The sequence below is a fragment of the Cystoisospora suis genome (genome assembly GCF_002600585.1).
Source record: "Cystoisospora suis strain Wien I chromosome Unknown contig_2474, whole genome shotgun sequence".
NCBI classification, from domain to species: Eukaryota; Apicomplexa; class Conoidasida; order Eucoccidiorida; family Sarcocystidae; genus Cystoisospora; species Cystoisospora suis.
In genome coordinates this window covers 1,299-20,570 of record NW_027155273.1, presented here as the reverse complement: position 1 = coordinate 20,570, position 19,272 = coordinate 1,299, and the positions used below count along the sequence as shown (strand labels likewise).

Genomic DNA, 19,272 nt, shown 5'->3' with positions numbered 1-19,272 from the left:
TTTTCCTTCTCCGTCTTCGCGCCCGCGAAGGTTATAGCTGTAGAGGCCACTTCACCCAAAGATGAAAGCGGCAGGGAACACGCGGGCAAACGCGCGCCCGAGACGCTTGCAGTTCAGTGCATATCGCCTGCTCTCGACGAGATGGTGCTCGAGGACTTTGAGACGTTCGTCGACGTTGCTCTTAACGGTACNNGGGGGGGGGCGGGCGACAACAAACGGCCAGGATGATTACGGTGGTAGCTTGGACCCGTGGTCATCTGTGCTAGACTCACTACAAACCGCGAGGCCCGAAGCACAGGCGTTCTGGCAGGCCAAGGTCAAACAGAGGAAACTAGAGTGGAATGCAAGATTCTCAACCACGAGTTCGCTTTGCTTGGNNAACGTCGTTTCGAACCAGGTATTTCAACGAACTGATGGAAGGATAGCAGCATAGTTGTAGTTTGTGTGACATCAAGAGTGCTTGAGGTGGACAACACTTGCAATACCGTGTGTGTCCGGCAGCAACAACGCCGCTTCCCGTAAAGATTGCCGAAGGTACCGGGGCAAGCAGCAGAGGGTCTTGAACTGGTGACTGCGAGCTGGGAGGACTGGGAGCCGCGGCCAACTTTCAGCAGTCCGGTAGTCAGGCAGTGCTGCGGAAGATACTTTCGAACGCTGTGACAGTACAAGCACGTCAAATCGAACAAGCAGAGAGAAGATAGCGAATCCTAGCTCAGACAGGTTACGAAGACTTCAAAAGTCACAGACAGGCTCCACAGAAGCAACTGTACAGAGCACCTGCCCGTGGCGCAGAATAAGGATCTGGATGCAGCTCTCTCTGTCGTATTTTGCTTCAGAGAACGATTTATCCTTCCTTCCTTTCTCTCGGGATACTTCGTGTCTCTGTCGTGCTTCAAGGCATCCATTTCACGGGTCAGCCCCACAGACTACGAGTCGTCGACATCAAGGTGATGGGTGTGGTACCCAGCGTGGGCTCAAGCGACCGTGCCACAAAGGTGTACATACAGGCCAGCGAGTGCTTTGAGTCTGACGATACAAGCGTCCTTCTTCGTTACTCTGACGATACCGAAGAGATCCTGCCCGCACATTTGGATGCGGCAACGCAGCAGGTCTACTTTTTCCTTCCTCCCCAGAAAGCACTGGTAGGCCCCAGCCTTTACAGTGCCTTTCCAGATTCATGCTCTGGTGACTGTTGGAAAAGGACTCAGTTGATGTATAGTTTCGCGCGCGCCCCCTGTACACCATGGAACATGTGGGCTGCCACCCCGTATCAGATCTTGGATTGGTGTGGCGCGTGAGTTCACGATGTTCTGCTGCTTTCGGAGGCTTGGCTGTGCACCGATGGCAGGCACAGAAGTATTGTGTCTCTCTGTGAAAGTAATATCTTTGGCAGCTGGGGGAAAAACTGCTCGCTGTTTGTGTGAGGCTCGCGGTTGCAACGGATCTCAGGGGCCTTTGTGCCTTCTGCGAAGGCATTACGCTAAAATAGATAGCCACTGGAGCTGTTACTTCTGCTAGAATGATGCTATCATGATTTCAGCAGGAAGCTTTCATGTTGAGAAACACTTCGGACTGGAATGAAGACAGAAAGTCGTCCTGGGTGGATATGCTTCACGCGACAGGGCCTAGCAAAGCTTACTTACTGTACTCGTACCCGCTCCGGGAACGTCTATCCTGTTATCTGCGATAGACAAAAAACCACTGTCCAAGGAGATGCAGACATCTTCAAACAACGGCGACTGTCTGGCCAGCTTCGGGTCTTCTTGCTGTTCATCTCAGAACCATGCTGCCATCGGCCAAGTCGCTGACGACCTACCAGCTGATAACGGGTCACACCGACTGACGCAGTGGTCCGGTAACATGGAAACACAGCCTGGAGAAAAGCCTCGAAGCATTAAGAATGAAAGTTCGAACTCCTCGGAACTGGTGACCGGGACGAGCCAGTCGGGCTCCGCTTCTTCCTGCACTCCCGAGGGAGAGGCTCTGCCGTCGGAGACGGACACAACAAACCAGGTCTCCGTGTTCCTTTCGTTTAACCGCCAGGTGTTCAGTCAAAATGCAGCTATTTTCACGTATTATCGCAGCGACTTGACAACGGCGAGCGTGCTTGCTTACACAGTGTCAGAAACGGGAGAGCTTTTTGAAGCCGACCTGGAAGGCACGCTCGCCCCTCAGACGCACCTCGTGGTCTACTTACAGTCAGGCATTGCAACAAACAGCGCCAAAGTGCGCCTCACTCTCCTACACCCTTCTCCAGCTGCGAGTGCCTTCCTTGCCTCCTGTGCACAAGATGAGCTCCTGCCTAATCAAGCACAGTCTCGAGCCCTGATGCCTGGAGGCGAAACCGTATGTCAGAGTCCGCACGGTATGACGGACGGTGCCCTCGGGGTAGCCACATCAGCAGACGATGCTCCCGAGATACCGCACGAAGCAGTAGCTAAGGTGATATACCTTGACGCAGACGTAGTGTTGAACCGTGAACCTCTAATGCTTCTTCCGGACCCCAGTCGCACGAAAAAAAAAACCGGGGTACCGAGAGGGGGTGCAGGTGATGGCCAAAGGGGAAAAGCCGGGATGCCGCAAGGCACGAAAAATAAATCAGGAGGTAAAGCAACTACTCCAGGCGGGGGTTCGGCTGTTGCAGCTGGTCCAGCTGGGAATGCAGGAAGTGAGAGGGGAGAAGCCAAAGGGGGGGGGGGAGCAAATAATCGAGACTTTGGAAGAGGCGGAGTGCCGTCCGGCGGTGCTGGCGGTGCGACCGCCAAAACCAAGAAGTCGGAGAAATCAGATGGCACCAGCCCCGACAACGCTGACGAAAACAGGAATAATTCCTCTTTGGAGGTGAAGTGGCGACAGCGACGCTGTGTAGATCGTGTCCGTTCAGCCGCCAGTTTCGAAGCACCTATATGAACCTCGGACACTTTGTCTAGTCTTCTCCGGCCACAATCCAGCTTTGCCCGGCTACTTAGCCCACCGCATATCCGTACATCCATCTGCTACCCTCACCTATATAGTTGGCTAGTCGTTCCAATTTGGCACACATGGAAGCCCAAGCGCGCTCGCATTCGTATTTGACCATTGATTTCTCGCTCATCAGAAAAACAGGTCGAAGCGTGCTCACGCTGTGTCTCGGACCCAACGTACAATCGCTGGGAGGGCGGTGCCCACTGGCAACCCGCTTTCTGAACTTGTGTGCCATTCAAAAATATATAGGGTAACGTACGCGTACATGCGGGTTTCCGGCACAAGGGAGACAATGTTGATCTTTTTTCGGCGCTCCCTCTAGACAGTCACACCTCTCAGCCGAAAAAAAGCTCCTTGGTTGCAGATCCGGCCTGTCTCCCATTGCTCCTTCAGTCCTGGCAGCGTGGGTTGTTGTTTAGTTGGTATTCTTCTTTGGCTCCTGGTGTCACCTGATGCGCCGTCAGCCAAATGGAAAACAACACGGGAAGGGAGCCTGATTGACCCTGTGTGCATCCGCTATCGTCCAGAGTCGTTTGAGCTTCGCTGAACCGTACACGCCATTTTTAGGCAAGCATTGGGTGTGCATCTGGCTTCGCCTCTCTCCGTCAGTAGACAATTCCTCTGCAGTTGAACCTCATCCACTTGCAGGCGTGAGACTGCACATGTGTCTCTGCCTGAGAGGTGTCCCCCAAGCATGCAGCACGTGGTTGATGTCGCGGCCTCCGATGTAATATAGTCTTTTTGCGTATGCCCGACCTACTTTGCTGTCTTATGTACTGCCCGTTGTGATGTAGGTGGTCACTCCTTCTCTCTCCCTCCCGCCTCTTACTCCAGAGGAAGAGCAGCAGGCTGTTCCTGACGACACCGTGCTGGCGGCCTTTGACATATCCCTGGACGGACAAAGGTTCATCCGCGTCAAGGAAGCTCGGATTCTCAGACTGCAATGTAAGAGCGTATGGTTCGCCAAGCAACCCGCCCCCGGTACCAGTGGCAGGGGTTACTCGTAGAGCTACAAGCACGCGGGGAATACGCATACCGATTTGCGCTCTACAGCGTACAGACTCATGACCGTCCGTGTCAGCGTGTCTTTACACGCTGGGATTTGAGGCTGCCAGCAAGCAGCAAGTAGAGTTGGTTGTCGGGGGGCCCTCCAAGAGCAACCCTCGAGCACAGATCTTGCCTTACTTTTGATGCTGAAAATGCTGTGGGCTTATAGTATTGAACGCAACCGGACCGTTCGTCGTTGTCTCGCCCGACGATACATTTCACAGTAGTCAACATTGTGTCCGCTCGAGGGTCTTACGTATACCTTTGGGTTTTGAAATACAAGAGTTCTATGGAAGCCAGTCTTTTTCCTGCAGGTGTACGGCCCGGAGCACCGGTCGGCGGCGATGTACATCCCCCGTCGCCAGAACATCCGAAAGGCAAAAAGAAGGCCACAGCAACCGGAGACTGAAACGGTATTTGTGCTCGTCGTTGGCGGAATATTGCCAGTTCGGAGTGCGCATTCCATTCTTCACTCCGGCGCCGTCTCGGTAACCCCGCACTTAAGAGCAGAGTGGCTCACGCCAAGGCTCTTGCTCTTCATTATTAGGCTCGAACAGACTGCTATGCTTTCATCCTTTCCGGTCTGAATGCCCTCTCGCTAACAAGCGGGCACCTTAGAACAAACTCCTGACCACAGTGTATTCGTGCAGGTATGGAGCAGACGTCTCGGAGCCCCTAAGTAAAAAAAAGGCGTAGCGACCTTTTCAACTGCTCACACGTGATTCTGCATTCGCTGCGAATCAATCGTTGGGCTCGTAATTTATGAACGGCGTCTGAACATGTACCTTCTCCCTGCCACAGAGGGCGGGCACGAGACGTAACTAGCCAGCACCGGCGCTGGTGGTATGGCAACCCATACAGACAGGTAGCTGCACCTTTGCTTCCCCTGTAGCCGCGTTGAGACACTATAGAAATCGGTGGAGGGACGGTGTAGCAGTGTGCAGGTATCAGCCCGACAAGCAGTGCTGACAGGACTCGCAAAGCTAGTCCTGAAGTAACTGCCCTGTCACCAACACCGCATTTGAAGAAGACAGTCTCAGCGGTTCTGGCAGAAGATGCACAAAAAGCTCCTCACACCGATACACTGCAGCATGGTAAACCGCCCTCCGTTGAAGGTGATGTAGAAAGAGTGAGAGCAGCTCGCCCTCCGAGACGAGAGCGCGAGCGCCATAGCAGCTGCCTAGTTCGATCCTGTAGCGGATAACAGCTCTCTCCCGATGCACAAACTCGTGCCGAAACTGAAAGTAACTTGCCGCAGACAACGGGGCCCTAGGGGCACCTGTGACAGCGGAGGAGTTTGCTGCGAGTCTGAGACTGCAACTGAAGACGCTGACCTCGACATCAGCGTCGGCGCTAACCTCTCAGTTTCCTCGCGCGACTGGTCAACTTGCAGTAGTTGCTGAGCTAATCCGGTAAGATCCTGAATATTGCGGAGAGGCTCCATGGAATGTCACGCTGTCTGCTGCCCGTCTACATGCGCTGAAGAACCGCTGCGGCGCGAGCCATTTCGGTCAAGAGCCTATCGAGGAATGAATAGATACTCGGAGTTTCCACGCTGCGGTGCTCCTGTCTGACACCCGGTTCGTTTTGCTCGTTTAATGACGATCGGCTGCCGTTAGAAGGAATACTGGGCCCTCAGAGCCCACATTACCTATCACCAGACGCCTTGCAGGGGGTAGCTCTTTTCGGAGAGGAGAAGACCCCTCTCTTGTTGCTGCAATTGGGCGGAAAAAACTAGTGAGTTTCCTGTAGTTCTGTCAGCAGATTTCCCTTCTCAACAAAACCTGATGCAGGCCCCTGCTGCGACACCGTTTGGTCAGTGCCTTGTTCAAGTACAGTCCGTTCACCTACGAAGAAGACGCACACGGGCTGAAAAAAAGCACCGCGAGCATACCGGACGCAACTGCACTCGCGCACAGTCTTTTCTTACCACACTAGAGACGATACTGCGTTTCCGCAGCATCCCGAAAAGTCCCGCCACGCGGCCCACGGCAAAACCAACAGCGTGCAGCTGCTGGCTTCCTCCCACCCGATTTGACGTGTCCTCTCTGGGGGCGCTCACACTGCCGGAGGCTACGGGCAGTCAATCTTTCGCGAAACCTAGGCCAGATCCTGCTTGCTTCCCAAGGAGCCCACCCCCGGATATGCAACCCTAGTCTTCGTGGCGTGCTCCCACAGTGGAACTGACGGCTCCTAAGGCCCCTTACGAACCCCACGGCCCCTGACTCCGAGGAATGAGAGGAACTCCGGCGTTCTACCAGAGTCCGTCCAGAGAACACATGAACGTGTTCCCAGGCCCCCGGCGGGCCTTAATGCTCTTTCACCACCTCCCTGTATCTTGTCCATTCTGAACCGAGTTACGTCGAATTCTTCTTCCTTCTGTCCTCGCCTCGGTAAACTCCGACACGCTCCTCCTCAGTACCTCTTTCACTTAAACTCCCTCCATCATCTGCGTTCCTCACTTACCGTCCGGCTAGATTCCGCCTCTCCTTGTACTTCTTGCCACCCCGGACTGATGCCGGCGCGGCGCGCAGCGGGCCCTCGGTTCTGCCCGTGGTGGTGTGTTACCTCTCTATAGGTACTTGCGTCACTGCACATCGGAGTTTCTCTCTCCCTTTATGGTTTGAGATCCTGACACTGCACTCCCTGATGTTTCTGTTGCTCTAACCTCTCTGTGGCAGCCGGGTGTCGCATCCCGTGTGCTTGATGGCTCGAGAAAGACGGAAGAAGACGCTGTCCCCACTTCGCTTCTCCAGCGAGGACGCACGGCCCAAGTGAAACATCGTCTCCGATCTCGTATACGAGTAGGAGGCCTCGCCTCCACGTGACTACCGATCCCGTCTGCGCTGTTCGGGCACCACACCGAAGGCAAAGCATCTGCTGTCGCTTCGAGATTCGGGCCCACTTGTCGCGCTCCAGAATCCAAGGAGCAGAGCGCTGAAGGAAGGGAGGCTAGATACGACCGGCCTCTGTACAGTATTCTTCGCGGCGTTTTCTTCACCGGTGGTTCAGCTGAAGGAGCACGCAACTCTTTTGACTTCCTCTCACTGATAGGTTGTGGCTGAATCAGCCCGGGGCCTATGTCTGAACTTTCTCCATCCGCCTCTGGGTACGATAATGCGAGAGGGAGAGAGCCTGAAGAGCGGAACGGCTCCTGGTGGCTCTGCTGCATTCCAGATCGACTACCAGACTTCAAGGGGTCTGAACCAGCACAGGCACTCTGATCAACGGTGGAATCTGCTTCTCCTGCCTGGCCGCCGGGTGATCTCTGCTTCCCGCGGCTGGGGCCATTGCGCTCAGGCCTTTTTCGAGATTTCGTCGTTCGTGAAAGATGAAGGTCCCCGGACGTCATGATTCTGCCGACGTTAACCCCGGAGACTACCCCTTTCCGGTCGCTCTTGTCTTCGGAATCATCACTTGTTCTTTTCTCCGACTCCTTTACTTCCACACCTCCTCGTCCAGCCTCCGAAGCGTCCTCCAACTGACTTAACGACGATTGATGCTCATCGCGCTTTGTGTCGCCTCGCGAGGAGAAACGAATGTCGGATGAAGACTTACGACTTTTTTGCTCATGTGGACTCACGCCACTTGTCCTTCGAGAAGGTGGGAAGTCAAATTTTACGTTTCCTGGTTCGTTGGAGAACATCTCCCCCGTGAAATCTGTCCCTCTACGATGAGGCGAAGTGACGGACGAACTGCCCTTTCTGAGCCTTCGCATGTGTGCGTTTCTGCGCTCGATATCCGTATCCGCGAGAGAAGCAAAACGAATGATGTCCTTTGATCGCGAAGGGAAACAATTGTCACTCCGTCTTTCTGACATCGAAGGAGAAAACGACGCTCCTTTCGAGTGGGTGCGGTGGCACAGAATGAACTCCGTCGAATCCAAGCCGGGGAAATACGACCCTGAAGGAGGTAGTGACGAGGGGAGTAACCCGGAGTCGCAGCTGCTCGCCGAGAAGTGGCCATGGAGTACAGACCGGTGCTCGCACGCCTTGAAAACAAAGAGAAAGCATTCCGTAGGACGTTGTTCTAGTGGCACCATGTGAAAGAAAAGAGCCGAAGACAGAGCAAGCAGCGAACCGTCTAACGACAATTAAGGAGACGAGAACAGAAAAAACAATGGCACGGAGGACACTAACACCCATACACACAAATGATCACGGAATGACCGGTGCATACGACGCTCCATTACACCTGATATCCCGGTATGTGCGTCTTGTTCGAAAGCCGTTTGGAGGCCAAGTGTCCTCTGATTGTCACAATCGTCAAGAAAAACGAAACTGTCCTGCCGCCGACACTGTGACCCAAGTAGAATGCGGATGGGCCTACACCGCTAGTACAGCCCCGAGGGGATAGACAATATGAATGCTCTGCGTACAAGCCTCTTGTCAAACTCATCCATGATTTCTTCTTGAATAAGCTCCTCAATCACGTCCTCAAGCGTGACAATGCCGAGGAGGTTTGCCGAAGGAGGTACGTCCACGTTCTGCTCCCAGGCGCGCTGGTACGCCGCTACCTCGTGCGTGAGGAAGGCGAGATGGCATCGGCCCTGGATTCAGACAGGCAGAACACCAAGCACCACGTCGCTACACTGTTATACAGCCCTAGGAATTAGTGTTTGAGAGCGCATCTCGTTGGTCGGTGTAAGATAATACATGCGACGCGAGAGAATGAATATACGAGTCCGCTGAAACAAAGAAGCAAAGGCTCTCCGGGACGTGCCCTCGGGATATAAGACACAGCCGTGCTCAGCCAAGAGAAGTTGCAGGTACTGACTAGCCCTTTTGCTCTCACAGGAGACAGAGGACCACTCTGTAGACCCCCCAAAAGAATACCAGTGCACTAGCATGCGCACTGGCTGTCAGTGGCGGCGGAGCCAACCCACGTAAGCGACATAGCAACAGCATCACTGAGGAGACGAAGTGCGAAGCAGAACACATCTCATTGCCGGTGTATGTGCTTGGTTCAAACCCTTAGAGGTGCCTGTAATTTCTCAACAGAGCCACGACACCTGTCGTCGTGACCAGAACGCGTGACATATGTGTATAGACGTGTCCTGCCTGTTGCTTATTCATGCTCACGTACTCGAGAAGTGCTGGAGACACCAGCGCATTCTAAGAAGCTTGGAACATCCTACTTTTTGCCAAGGCATTGAGAACAGCTTTCATTCGTGCAGCGGAATACCCGGAAGAGACAGAGAAGGTGTACCGGTGTCTCTACACGTGTTAAGAAGTAACGGGACACGAAATCGAGTAAGAATGTAGGTAGTTGGCAAAGAGCAAACGACTTTTAGAAAAAAAAGACTCGCTAACCGGCGCGTTTCAGTCTCCACTCAATACCTACGCGCGGAGCGTGCAAAGAAGGGTCTCACCGCTGATACGCAAGAGACGAGCGTTGGTCTATACGCATACACGAACCCTACCTCTCGGAATTCATTGAGGAGCTGGTATGGATTCACTGACGGCGATATGAAGAGGGGAGTGCACAGTCGCCTGAAAGCCCTCCCACGCATCAGGTCCCGAATTCGCACTCCTGGAAGGTCACACAAAAGAGTACGTTTTCAAGCGGTAGACGACAAACATCGCAACAGTGTCGGGATGCGTGTTCCATGCACTTCTGTTCAAACCCAACCTGACGCGCAAGAAGAGGGCTGGAAGGCAGAAGAGGACAAGCAAAACTAGGGTACCTAAAGGAAGGAAGACAGAAAAAGCTGTTTCTTCCACCAAGCAAAGACTGTCCTTTCCTTCAGCAGAGGACCAGCGACCCCAAAGCTCTTGATTTGGGGTCATTTGCCCTGTATATCCAAGGGCTACGTGTATGAGTTGAACATCTTACAATAGAATGTATCTCGTATGCGAATGGATGGTTGTGCGTGACGACTGTCAATGTGCGTAATGTATGAGCTGAATTATCCATGTATCCATGTATCAATCTAGATGAAGGTACACCCTGACAGGTGGCGACCATACAACATGGCGCACACTCACCGGCGTTAGGATCGATGAGAATAAGACTTTTCACCAGGAGAACACCTCGGACATTTGAACGCCGTCTGAGCGCACGCACAAATTCACAAGACAGCAAGAATCGCCAAGCCGAGAGAAAGTCAGCCCATGGAAAGTCAGCCCTGCGATGGTCAAGTTGCTTGAGCAGGCATGGATTTCCTATCTCTTTCGACCGGCCTGTAGGCCCCGCCAGTTTCTTAAAGTACGCCAAGATAACTGACTGTATGTATATCCGGGCGCACTTATACTTAAAGAGCTGGAACATGTATATATTATCACTTCCGACTGACAGGCCTTCGTCCTCCAGCACATCATCAACGAAAAACGAACGGGCGGGTCGGGACATGATTCATCAGCCGGAAAGAGGAACGATGGAAAGTATCAGGCTCTCTTCCGCAAGATGCGATACCATTAGTGGCGCGAGATTGGCTAGATCGTGGAATCCAGGAATTACACGTGATCGTCTCCCGTGTTAGCGTTCAGAAAACTATTCAGCACAGGTGCGATTTAAATCCTCCGATCAGTTTGTACAGCATTCCTAAACGTGAGAGCCAAGGATCAGATGAGGTAAGCGCGGATCGCCCGCCTCCCTCATTCAGAGTGACGCAGCAAGCGGGCACTCCCTCAGGTATGCACTAGGAAGAGAATGTGACAACCTTACCCTTCGTACACGGGAATGCGAGAGTGTCCTCTCCTGAGGATGTCTACAAGAACCTCCCTTGTCAGGCGCAGGGAGCAATCCTGCGACAAGAAAACATGCAACGAGCTCCGTGAAAACGACAAGAGTGCAATTAGGACAAAGGTTGATAAGACTTACGTGATATCTGGTTTGTCTCGACAGTCAATGGATGCCTATCCGCAGTGTCACCACCTCCGTTCGCGAGGTGCTCGGCTCCAATGAAGGGGTTCCTTCGTTTGTTCCTCAGCTGTTCTGAGGGCCGAAATGCGTTCAGCAGACCTTCTCTCCATCCCTCTATAACTGTACACAGACGGCGTCTCTAGCTTCCCTAGGGCTCGTGACATGCTTAGATGGATGGTATAATAAAGAAAAAAGATGTATCTGGACAAGACAGGCAAAATGGCCTGACTGACGTGTTCCCAATCCGCTAGCAGATCAAGAAAACAGAGACCGCGAAGCCCCCTAGCTACCGATCAATGATAAGGTCTGCGACTACTGCGGGCACTCGTAAATACAACCAAGAACGCTATCCGACAGGGAGTTGTCCGTATAGTGCATGCACCCACCATGTATGTCACTCGTTCCCCGCCGTCCCCTGGAGAGTACGTTTCTCTTCTGTGAGAAACTAGATCAGTCGTGGCCCACATCATCATCAGTTCGCACGCGCTGGGAAACTCCCTGTCACAGTGGGCTAGAAAATCAAATAGGACTGTACCTACTGCGCGCGCGTTCAGGATTTCTATTCAGCCGAGGGCCTAGAGTTTGTCGTTGTTATTGCTTTCCTTCAGTCAGCCAAATCCACGGATGAAAACGGGTTACAACTGCCGTGGCATTGTGACGTAGTGTACTTTATCAGCGTCAAGGGAGAAAACATCGCGTTTATTTTCATTCAAGGAGTCGGGTTCTCTGCAGACGATTCAACACTAATGTTGATAGGATGTGCAAGTTTTTATACAGCTGACTTGCCGATAGCTACACCTGTAGCACTCCTAAAGGTAGAAAACAGAACAAAGCTAAGAGCCTGCATAAATCATGCATAAATCTGCGTAGTGTCATCAGTAGCGACCGGAGGCCTGCACCGCGTGCTAGCTAACGAAAGTCCTTGTCTCGGGGACCTACAAGCATGTAGACATCCTCGAGGGCTACCATAAAGTCGCAGATGCTCTTGCATGCCATGTCCAGTGCGCCTGAGAGACGATGTCATTTGGAAAACACCAGCCAGGACAACAAAGCGCCGCAGTTGGGAAGTTCCCGGGAAGAATCGAACGAGGGGCGGCTAGTCCTCCGCTGCGGCCGCGAAGAGATGTGTTGCCGTCTAAACAACCCGAATAAAGCGATTCTAAACCGCTTTCGTGCACTGCGAAATGGGGAGTCGATGGGAAAGAAGACAAAAGTTCCGAAGCACAGAAGTCGGAAAGAACACAGACGTCACGTACTTATTTAGGAAGAGCACGAAAGGTTGAGACAAGAGCGTCCGCGCTGTCCGTAATGAAGCACAGGGGTTGCCATGTAGTCGTATGAAGAAGCTACGTACACGGGGAGACAGCCGAAGTGCCGAACAGGGATACCTGAAAGAAACCAAACGTCTCTCAGCGACCGACATGCCACCGAGAAACCACTTAGCCGTAAATTGAACGCCCGCTGCAGACATACGGTTTAAAACACTATGCCTACAAGTGTACAGTAAGCTAAGATTCAGCTGTCTACGGAAGACGGCATATGTGCGGCATACAGTCCTCTTAGGTAGCTTTACATACATATACGTCCTGTGCCTGCCTGGCGGCTCTGTCGAGGGCTGTTCGTCCGCAAGGCTTGTTGACAGGGCGATTGGCGTGAGCTTTCATGGCGTACAAATTTCCATGCATACAGAGAGTCTGCTGCCAGCTGGGAGACTCAGCAACATGGAGACAGAAGCCGTTGGAGTGACGAAGACAGACGGATCTCAACGTCCGCTCACCTTGCATAATAAGAACCTCATCACGATGCAGGCCAACTGCCTCGTCCATCTCCTCTCTTGTCACCCTCCACTGGATGTCATAACCTTCTTCAGCCGTCTCCTTCTCGGTTCTGTCTCTCTTGTCGGACGCCGCATGGTCGCTCTCCGTGGCAGAAGTACCTTCTTCCCCGCTCACTCTCTCTCCACCTCTCTCTGGTCGTTCTGCATGGTGTCTCGTTCGGGAAGACCCGGCGAGGCCGTCGTCAGTTTGTGGTCCCTGATGCTTCTCCATCTCCGTTTTGCTGGAGCCGTCCCCTCTCTCGCGCGAACCTGTTCGGCTGTCGGTTCTTTGCATCTGCTCTGTAGGAGTCCTCTCTACTATTGTCCCGTCATTCTGCATTACGTCGGCTGAAGTGTTGGGCTTCTTCTCATCGGACACGGCGGGGCGGCACGAGGGAGACAAACGATCCAGAAGAAGGGAAGACTGTGATCGACGGGTCGTGGGGAAAGCTGGCGGGTGAAACGACTGAGGGGGCTGGGCTTCATCCTTCGTGTCTAAATGGTGGTGGTGGTGGTGCAGCAGAAGAGGACGGTGTCGATCTCGCTGGTGAAGCCCTGAGAAGACAGATGACGACAGGTTCTGACGTGATTCATCCAGGCGTCACGGTATCCCACCGCTTCTCTTCAGAGCATCATTCTGTGCATTACATCAGCTCATGACTAACCAACTAACTTACAGAATTCTGAACATACCAAGATGTACGGTGCTCTCCGGAGATATATCGGCAGTGGAGCGGAACTGTTGAAAGCACGAGGTGAGCCACGTAGCCTTTTGCAAGGACAGCTTGTGGGCAAGCGGACCAACGCAATGTTGCGCTTATCTTCTGCTTGTAAGTCCCCAGGGCGTGTACTGCCGGTCATGTGTGCAAAACTCCACCCTGCACGTGCACCGCGCCTAGCCGCTCAGGTGGCACCTCACCTGGTCCCTGCCTGCACTTTCACGTCCGCGAACGAACTGACGTAAGTCTGTAAACTGCTCTAGCTTTTTCGAAAGTCAACAAACCCGACACCAGTGGTTTCCGCTCAGCCGAAGAAAACAATCCCACACATTCTTCGACTGGGGTTCACACGAAAACATGATTTCGATGTGACGCAGTGCGCCCAGGAGCTTCAGATCGGCTACCCGCGCACATTCGAAAGACTGACCGATCAGTGCCTTGAGGTGAGACCGAGCATATAGGTTGGAGCGCTCCTTTGTGCTGAGGAAGCGGTCCAACAGCTTGCTGATAGGAAAGGCCAGAGGGGCGAAGACAAACAAGAAAAGCCGTACCACGGGGGCCATTGCCTGAAAGGAAGGCGAACAGAAGACAATGCCAAGTAATGACCAGGAGGGGGGAGGAACAAAAACCCTTTCCTTTGCTCCTGTGGGTTTACATGCACTTGACCTTCTTCATGTACGAGCTTAGCTTTGCTTATCTGGGGTGTTTTTGATGGGCTGACTGAGCACACAAGCAAGGGAAGGACCAGGAACGACCCGGACAGTTGTCTCCTACGCCCCTCACGGCCCCGTGCACCTGTCTCCGTACAGGAAGGCGTTAGCCAGCCACGCGGACAGAGCAATAGAATACCGCACATGCCTACGCATTACCGGTAACGACACACGTGCTTCGAAAGAGAACCTCCGCCCAGAGTATCACGACATTCAGAGAGGAGCCGAGACAGAGAGATACACAGCTGGTTCTCCATGATCAAGACACATCCGATGCCACGCTGGCTTCGTCTGACTACCCAGCGAACGAACGGCCCATGACCAGTACACTGAGAGGCACCCGCCGCATGTTCACCGGCGCATAGCGACAGCTTTCCCGCTATCAGTGGTTGTTGACTCTCTCCTGATGTAAGTCGACTCTCCGCGAAAGAAAGACACTGCGGGCCTCATCTGTTCAGCGACCCTTTTCTGTATCTTGGAGAACAGTCAGAGATCTGTAGTCGCGGCAGAGCCAAACCCACCACCCTAGTAGACACCACGGGTCTCGCTCGACAGCTATGAATGTCGCGCCCGTTGTAACCAGAACTCTTGTCACATCAGAAAGATTCTCTCGAACCAACCCCACATAGGGGGCTACTAGACATCCCGCACACAGCAGTGAGCGCAAGCGACACTGCACTGCACAGATTGTTGAAGGTCGGCGAACTGTAGAGATCTAAAACCTAAGACAGTGTTCAGACTATTACAGTCCCTCACCGCGGCAATAGCAAGCTGGTGTTTGCCCGTACACAGGGCTTGAGGTAGGATTTCGCCGACGAACAGAATCGCCGTGACAGAGATCAGGACAGCCAGAAGAGGGGTGAGAAGGCGATCGAGAAACAAAGGGAGAGCCTCCATTGCAAGGGAATTGCATAAGAGTAACGTGACCAACAGTTGGTGACGATTCCCTTGGACGATTACGCAGACAGCTTCTGCTCTGCACAGGAAAGAAGACAGAGGTATCACTGAGTGGGCACTGACGCGGTTCGAATGTGAACCGACTTAAGGATACGGAAGGTATTTTCGTAGAAGTTAAAGAACCACTAAGGAAGAAAAAAAAAACACCTGCTTCTGGTTGTCCCTATCGCTAGCGAGAGTCCTAGTTGTAGGCCTGGGAGGCAGGGGAGGAACTACACAGTAGAACGGGAAGGCGCAACTATTTCCCCGAAACAAACCAAAAAGCACATACAAGGGGAAGAAGGATTACCGTGACACGTTGAATCATCTTACGCTATCCGTGCATGGAGCTGGTCAACTGAAAGCGACGCTTGGAGCAAAAATGATCATTGGTTTACATGCTTATCCAGAGATACATGGAATAAATTCACATTTTTACTCACACAGTCAGAATTCTACCTACATCAACACAGCTTTCACGCAAGTATCCGTTTGCCTTACTGTTTTCTCTCCCTCGTGTCCCCAGTCTCTTGCAAGACAAGGAGCTGCAGTTCATCAAAGGCCATAAAACCCGTCGTGAGACCACTTGCCAGCCCCGCGATAAGAACAAGCCCAATACTGATCAGGGTGAAGAACACACGCCTGAATGGTGTGATATCTCTCTCGTTATAAGTAGGACGAGACGTAGACGACGGTGTGTGTCGCCCAGAGGGGATGGAGGCGTCGCCATCCAAATACGAAGGAGAAACGGATGCCTCCTCGACAGAGGATGATGTCGTTGCTGTGGAAGGAGACTTTGTCTTCACTTCGAAAGTAGAAGAACGAACACGAGATGCTGGGTTCGACGATGGCATATAGACTGTAGTCATTCCATCTGACCACGTGGATGAAGAAGATGAAAGACGGGCAGATGAAGAGGAAGAAACAGCCGGAGACAGAAACCGCTGATCTCCAGGAGACATGTTGGCCTCTTCGTCGGAGAATTTTCTATCGTCCCCATCGGAAACTGGAATAGAGAGCAACGAGGACAACAAAAAAGATGGAGGAGAAAAGGAATCGCGAGCAACCGGCTTCTCAAAGGAAGAAGAGGGATCTCGAGACGAGGAAGCCTGAGAATCTGAGAACGGAATTGGCAACGTACCTGGAGTGCGATACGAAGAACGAACATGCGTCATCGCAGATGTTGCCGAGCTTCCCTCATCCCTTCCCTCCGTCCTTGGTTTCACTGATGTAGGGATCTCCACTAATGTATCGCCCTCCACTGCATTTTGTGTCCGCAGCGGCTCATTTACCTCGGTGCCTCCCAGCGACACGCTCCGCCGAGAGTAGTGGCCTTGCTTGGAGTGAGTGACAGGAACATGAGACCGGCTCCTGTCTTCGTGCATCCTGTCCTTCTTCTGTCCTGTTTCCTCCCCCTCTACTGCATCTTGCGTGTACCTGTCCGCTGAAGACACAGGTGAGGCCTCTACCACCTCTAGCCAGCTGGAGGGAGACGCCTTCCATCCTAAACAAGCGTGTTTCCTCTCGGGTATAATCTGACGCTGAAGGATCTTAGCGGTGGTGAAACTATCTGCGGTGCCGGTGTCGTTGTCAGCCGGAAAAGCGGTCAGGCAAGGCGAGCAGGATGGGGCCTCTGAGACGGAAGAGAGAAAAGAATAACAGTCACTGCTAGGTCCACGACGAAGAGATAACGATAGAATGTACACGAGAAGCATGGCAAGAGGTGGGACCTGATGCAGCAGCCATTTCCTCTTGAAGTTCCTCGCACTAGCGAAAGAAATGAACCGGACGGGGGGCGGGAAAGCGTGATTCGACTGCGTCTCTCGAGTCCTCCTTCGACCACTGAGGTAAGAAACATCAAACGAGGATACCGCCGCTTGAGAAGGATGCGCTGGACGGTAGACGGAGGGATGACAAGGGAATGATGAAGTGCGAGGATAAGACTGAGCGGCGCAAGACGAGGAACAGCACCTATGATGCTCACTGTGAAGGTGGAAAGGATGCAGTCCGGACACATGAGGAGAACATGGACGGTTCCCGCAACAGACGGAGAAGTGAGAGGGAGAAAGGAAGGGAACGAAAGAGCAATTTGCCTCACAGCGAGGCTTGCGGGGGCAAGTCGAGGAAAAAGCAGGAAGAGAACAATGATCAGCGTCCGAGGTGGAAACGGCGTAAGACACGGCTGAGCTACGCTCAGAGAAGAAGCCGCCGTGAATGGGAAGAACGCGTGGGAAGCGCGGGTTACGTTTCCGTTTTCTGCGATGGCGGGAAGAAGCCAAAGTGCAACAGGCCGTCCCACTTGAAGAGACTGAGGGGCCTGCTTGCCTCCTCCGATACGGTGACGAGCCCCTCATATCCTTAGGACCCGCAAAGGGGAGAAAGCGACAAGGGCGGCAACAAGGTCGGGACAGAATTCCGAAGAGAGAATGGCTCGTCGGACGAGTGAGACCACGGTCTCCGGCAAAGAGTAGAAAAAAAAGAGAGATTTGGCAGTATATCTTCGCGACGGGTGTATTGGGGGTCACTGTCCTTCCGCCGCGTACGCAGCAGTGCGTTCCTCTCCGACACGCGAACAGAGAGCCCAACACGCATGAGAAGCGAGTACACCAGTTCTGCGACAGCCCAACTTCGATGTGTTGACAGCCAAACACCCGGTCTGCCGCTGAAGAACGCCACCCTGGTCCCGCACTTTGGACCTGAGAGGAAACCCGTGTATGATATCAGCGGCGGTCTGAATGCCTGAAAAACACTGCGGAAGCGCGACAACGCACTAAGATCGACGCGTCAACGATGGGAATACGTTAGTGGTGACGTGCTGCGTACCTGGGCAATCACCGCCAGACAAAAGGAGCGCGCTGCTCCCGGAAGGCGGTGCCTCGGAAAGGCACATCGAATATGAAAGGGCTATCGTACAAGGGCGAGAGCGATTCTGAGGAGACTAGACTGCGGAGGACAACGCTCATCTGGTTCGTGTGTTAGCATGCATTGGAAACAAACAGCAAGCGCTGTCTCCCGGGAACATGTCGGCCCGCGCTAAATATCACAACGAAATATGTTTGTCGAGAACTTCAGAGCCGTGTCACGTTCCAAGAGAAAAAAACACCTCCGAAAGGAGAAATTCTGAAGAAAGACTTCACTCAGAGTGCAGCGCGCTGCACTTCTTTCATACCGACAGGGATGCTTGGCGTAACAGCAGAGCCACGCTTCAGCCTGAGAAGCTGGTGTTTCACCTAGAAGCCGTTGTATCACCTTTCAGCTGCTCATGAAAGATTATCAGGGGCAGGCACTACTACGCGACGAGAACGGGTCAACCCTTGCGACAGAGAAAGCAAAGTCGAGCTGCTTGACGGCTGCAGTCCTAACTAGCAAGACATCTGAAGAAAGCTCCGGCTCGGAACTTCCGCTTGCCCCGAAATGAGGTGCTGCCTGCTTTTCTAGTCTAGCGAGTCTAGCAAACAAAACTGTAGCTTATATCAGGTGTTATCGCTAGAGAGAGGTTTCCCTCTATGGTAATTCGCAGGGCAACCCGGTGTCGCTGCTTTACTCAGCGCCCTCACGCCAGCGATCTTGATGTGTGCGCGGCGGTCAGTTGCGGTGTGCCGCATTCAGGGTATGAAATCAGTAGCCTTGCCGGTGAGAACCGAAGAAGCCTAAGCCACAGCTGACAACAGGCAGGCGCACAACAGTTCCACCGGCTCGCTTATCAGAAAAGGTCCTGGTCCTCGCCCCTGTCTGCGATCCTCGGGCACGAGCGTCATTAGAAGACCTAAAGGTACAGAGCCACAGCTTCTGTCAAAATGCGTCCAGGATGATAATCCGACCTGAGATGCGCACAAGGGAGGCCCACTCCCAGAATTTTTAACGCTCGAGGGGACAGCGTCCAAGAGAACGAATGTCTACCCGAGCAGCCAGCCCTCCGCTTAAGACATTAGCGTACGTGATTTGAAGAACCGACTTACACGGAGTGAGAACAGAGTACAGGCAGAGACGGCGGCAGTGGCCAGCGCCGCACAGTTGGGGGGAAGAGGCGCGCGTTGACCAATTGGGGGCCGATGTGCTGCCCGCTTAAGAGGAGCGACTGCCGGGGTGGTGATTATTGTCCTACGATGCCACACGATCCCGGGTTTCTCTAAGTAAGACGTGCGAGGAGTGCTTCGGACTGGAGCGAACTGGTTTACACTATAGATATACTTTTGTAGTACATGCCAGGGGCATG

The 19,272-nt window shown here is 53.3% G+C and overlaps 3 protein-coding genes across 3 annotated transcripts in view; 1 reads left to right on the top strand and 2 right to left on the bottom strand.

The window, feature by feature from the left end:
• CSUI_005147 (uncharacterized protein) overlaps positions 1–3,971 on the top strand; it is a gene marked incomplete at its 3' end in the record, with an annotated part of 4,932 nt that extends 961 nt beyond the window's left edge. Inside the window, exons 3-6 of the mRNA XM_068065326.1 lie at positions 31–187; positions 898–1,142; positions 1,780–2,841; positions 3,759–3,971. Coding sequence (XP_067922700.1) covers positions 31–187; positions 898–1,142; positions 1,780–2,841; positions 3,759–3,971 — 1,677 coding nt within the window. The remainder of the gene's footprint in view (positions 1–30; positions 188–897; positions 1,143–1,779; positions 2,842–3,758) is intronic.
• Positions 3,972–5,133: 1,162 nt separating this feature from the next.
• Positions 5,134–5,565, bottom strand: CSUI_005146 (uncharacterized protein). The gene has a single exon (XM_068065325.1). It carries the CDS (start codon positions 5,453–5,455, stop codon positions 5,192–5,194), a length of 264 nt encoding a protein of 87 aa, XP_067922699.1. The 5' UTR covers positions 5,456–5,565; the 3' UTR covers positions 5,134–5,191.
• Positions 5,566–6,598: 1,033 nt separating this feature from the next.
• Positions 6,599–18,223, bottom strand: CSUI_005145 (cbs domain-containing protein). Its single transcript, XM_068065324.1, has 10 exons — positions 15,558–18,223; positions 14,877–15,096; positions 13,838–13,976; positions 12,653–13,246; positions 11,815–11,882; positions 10,670–10,757; positions 9,999–10,063; positions 9,434–9,543; positions 8,390–8,560; positions 6,599–8,002 (listed from the first exon to the last, which is right to left on the bottom strand). The coding sequence occupies exons 1-6, from the start codon at positions 17,408–17,410 to the stop codon at positions 10,674–10,676; spliced, it is 2,958 nt and encodes a 985-aa protein (XP_067922698.1). The 5' UTR covers positions 17,411–18,223; the 3' UTR covers positions 6,599–8,002; positions 8,390–8,560; positions 9,434–9,543; positions 9,999–10,063; positions 10,670–10,673.
• Between the last annotated feature and the right edge of the window lie 1,049 nt (positions 18,224–19,272).

Bases quoted from the DNA above. Each gene is read 5' to 3' on its own strand.
- CSUI_005146 (XM_068065325.1), bottom strand. From the start codon at position 5,455: ATGGAGCCTCTCCGCAATATTCAGGATCTTACCGGATTAGCTCAGCAA.
- CSUI_005145 (XM_068065324.1), bottom strand. From the start codon at position 17,410: ATGAGGGGCTCGTCACCGTATCGGAGGAGGCAAGCAGGCCCCTCAGTC. The intron at 13,247-13,837 runs GTCAGTCTTTCG...CTGTCTTCTCAG, and splicing joins TCACCTCAAGGCACTGATCG to GGCTTCACCAGCGAGATCGA. The intron at 11,883-12,652 runs GTGAGCGGACGT...ATCGTCTCTCAG, and splicing joins TGAGGTTCTTATTATGCAAG to GCGCACTGGACATGGCATGC.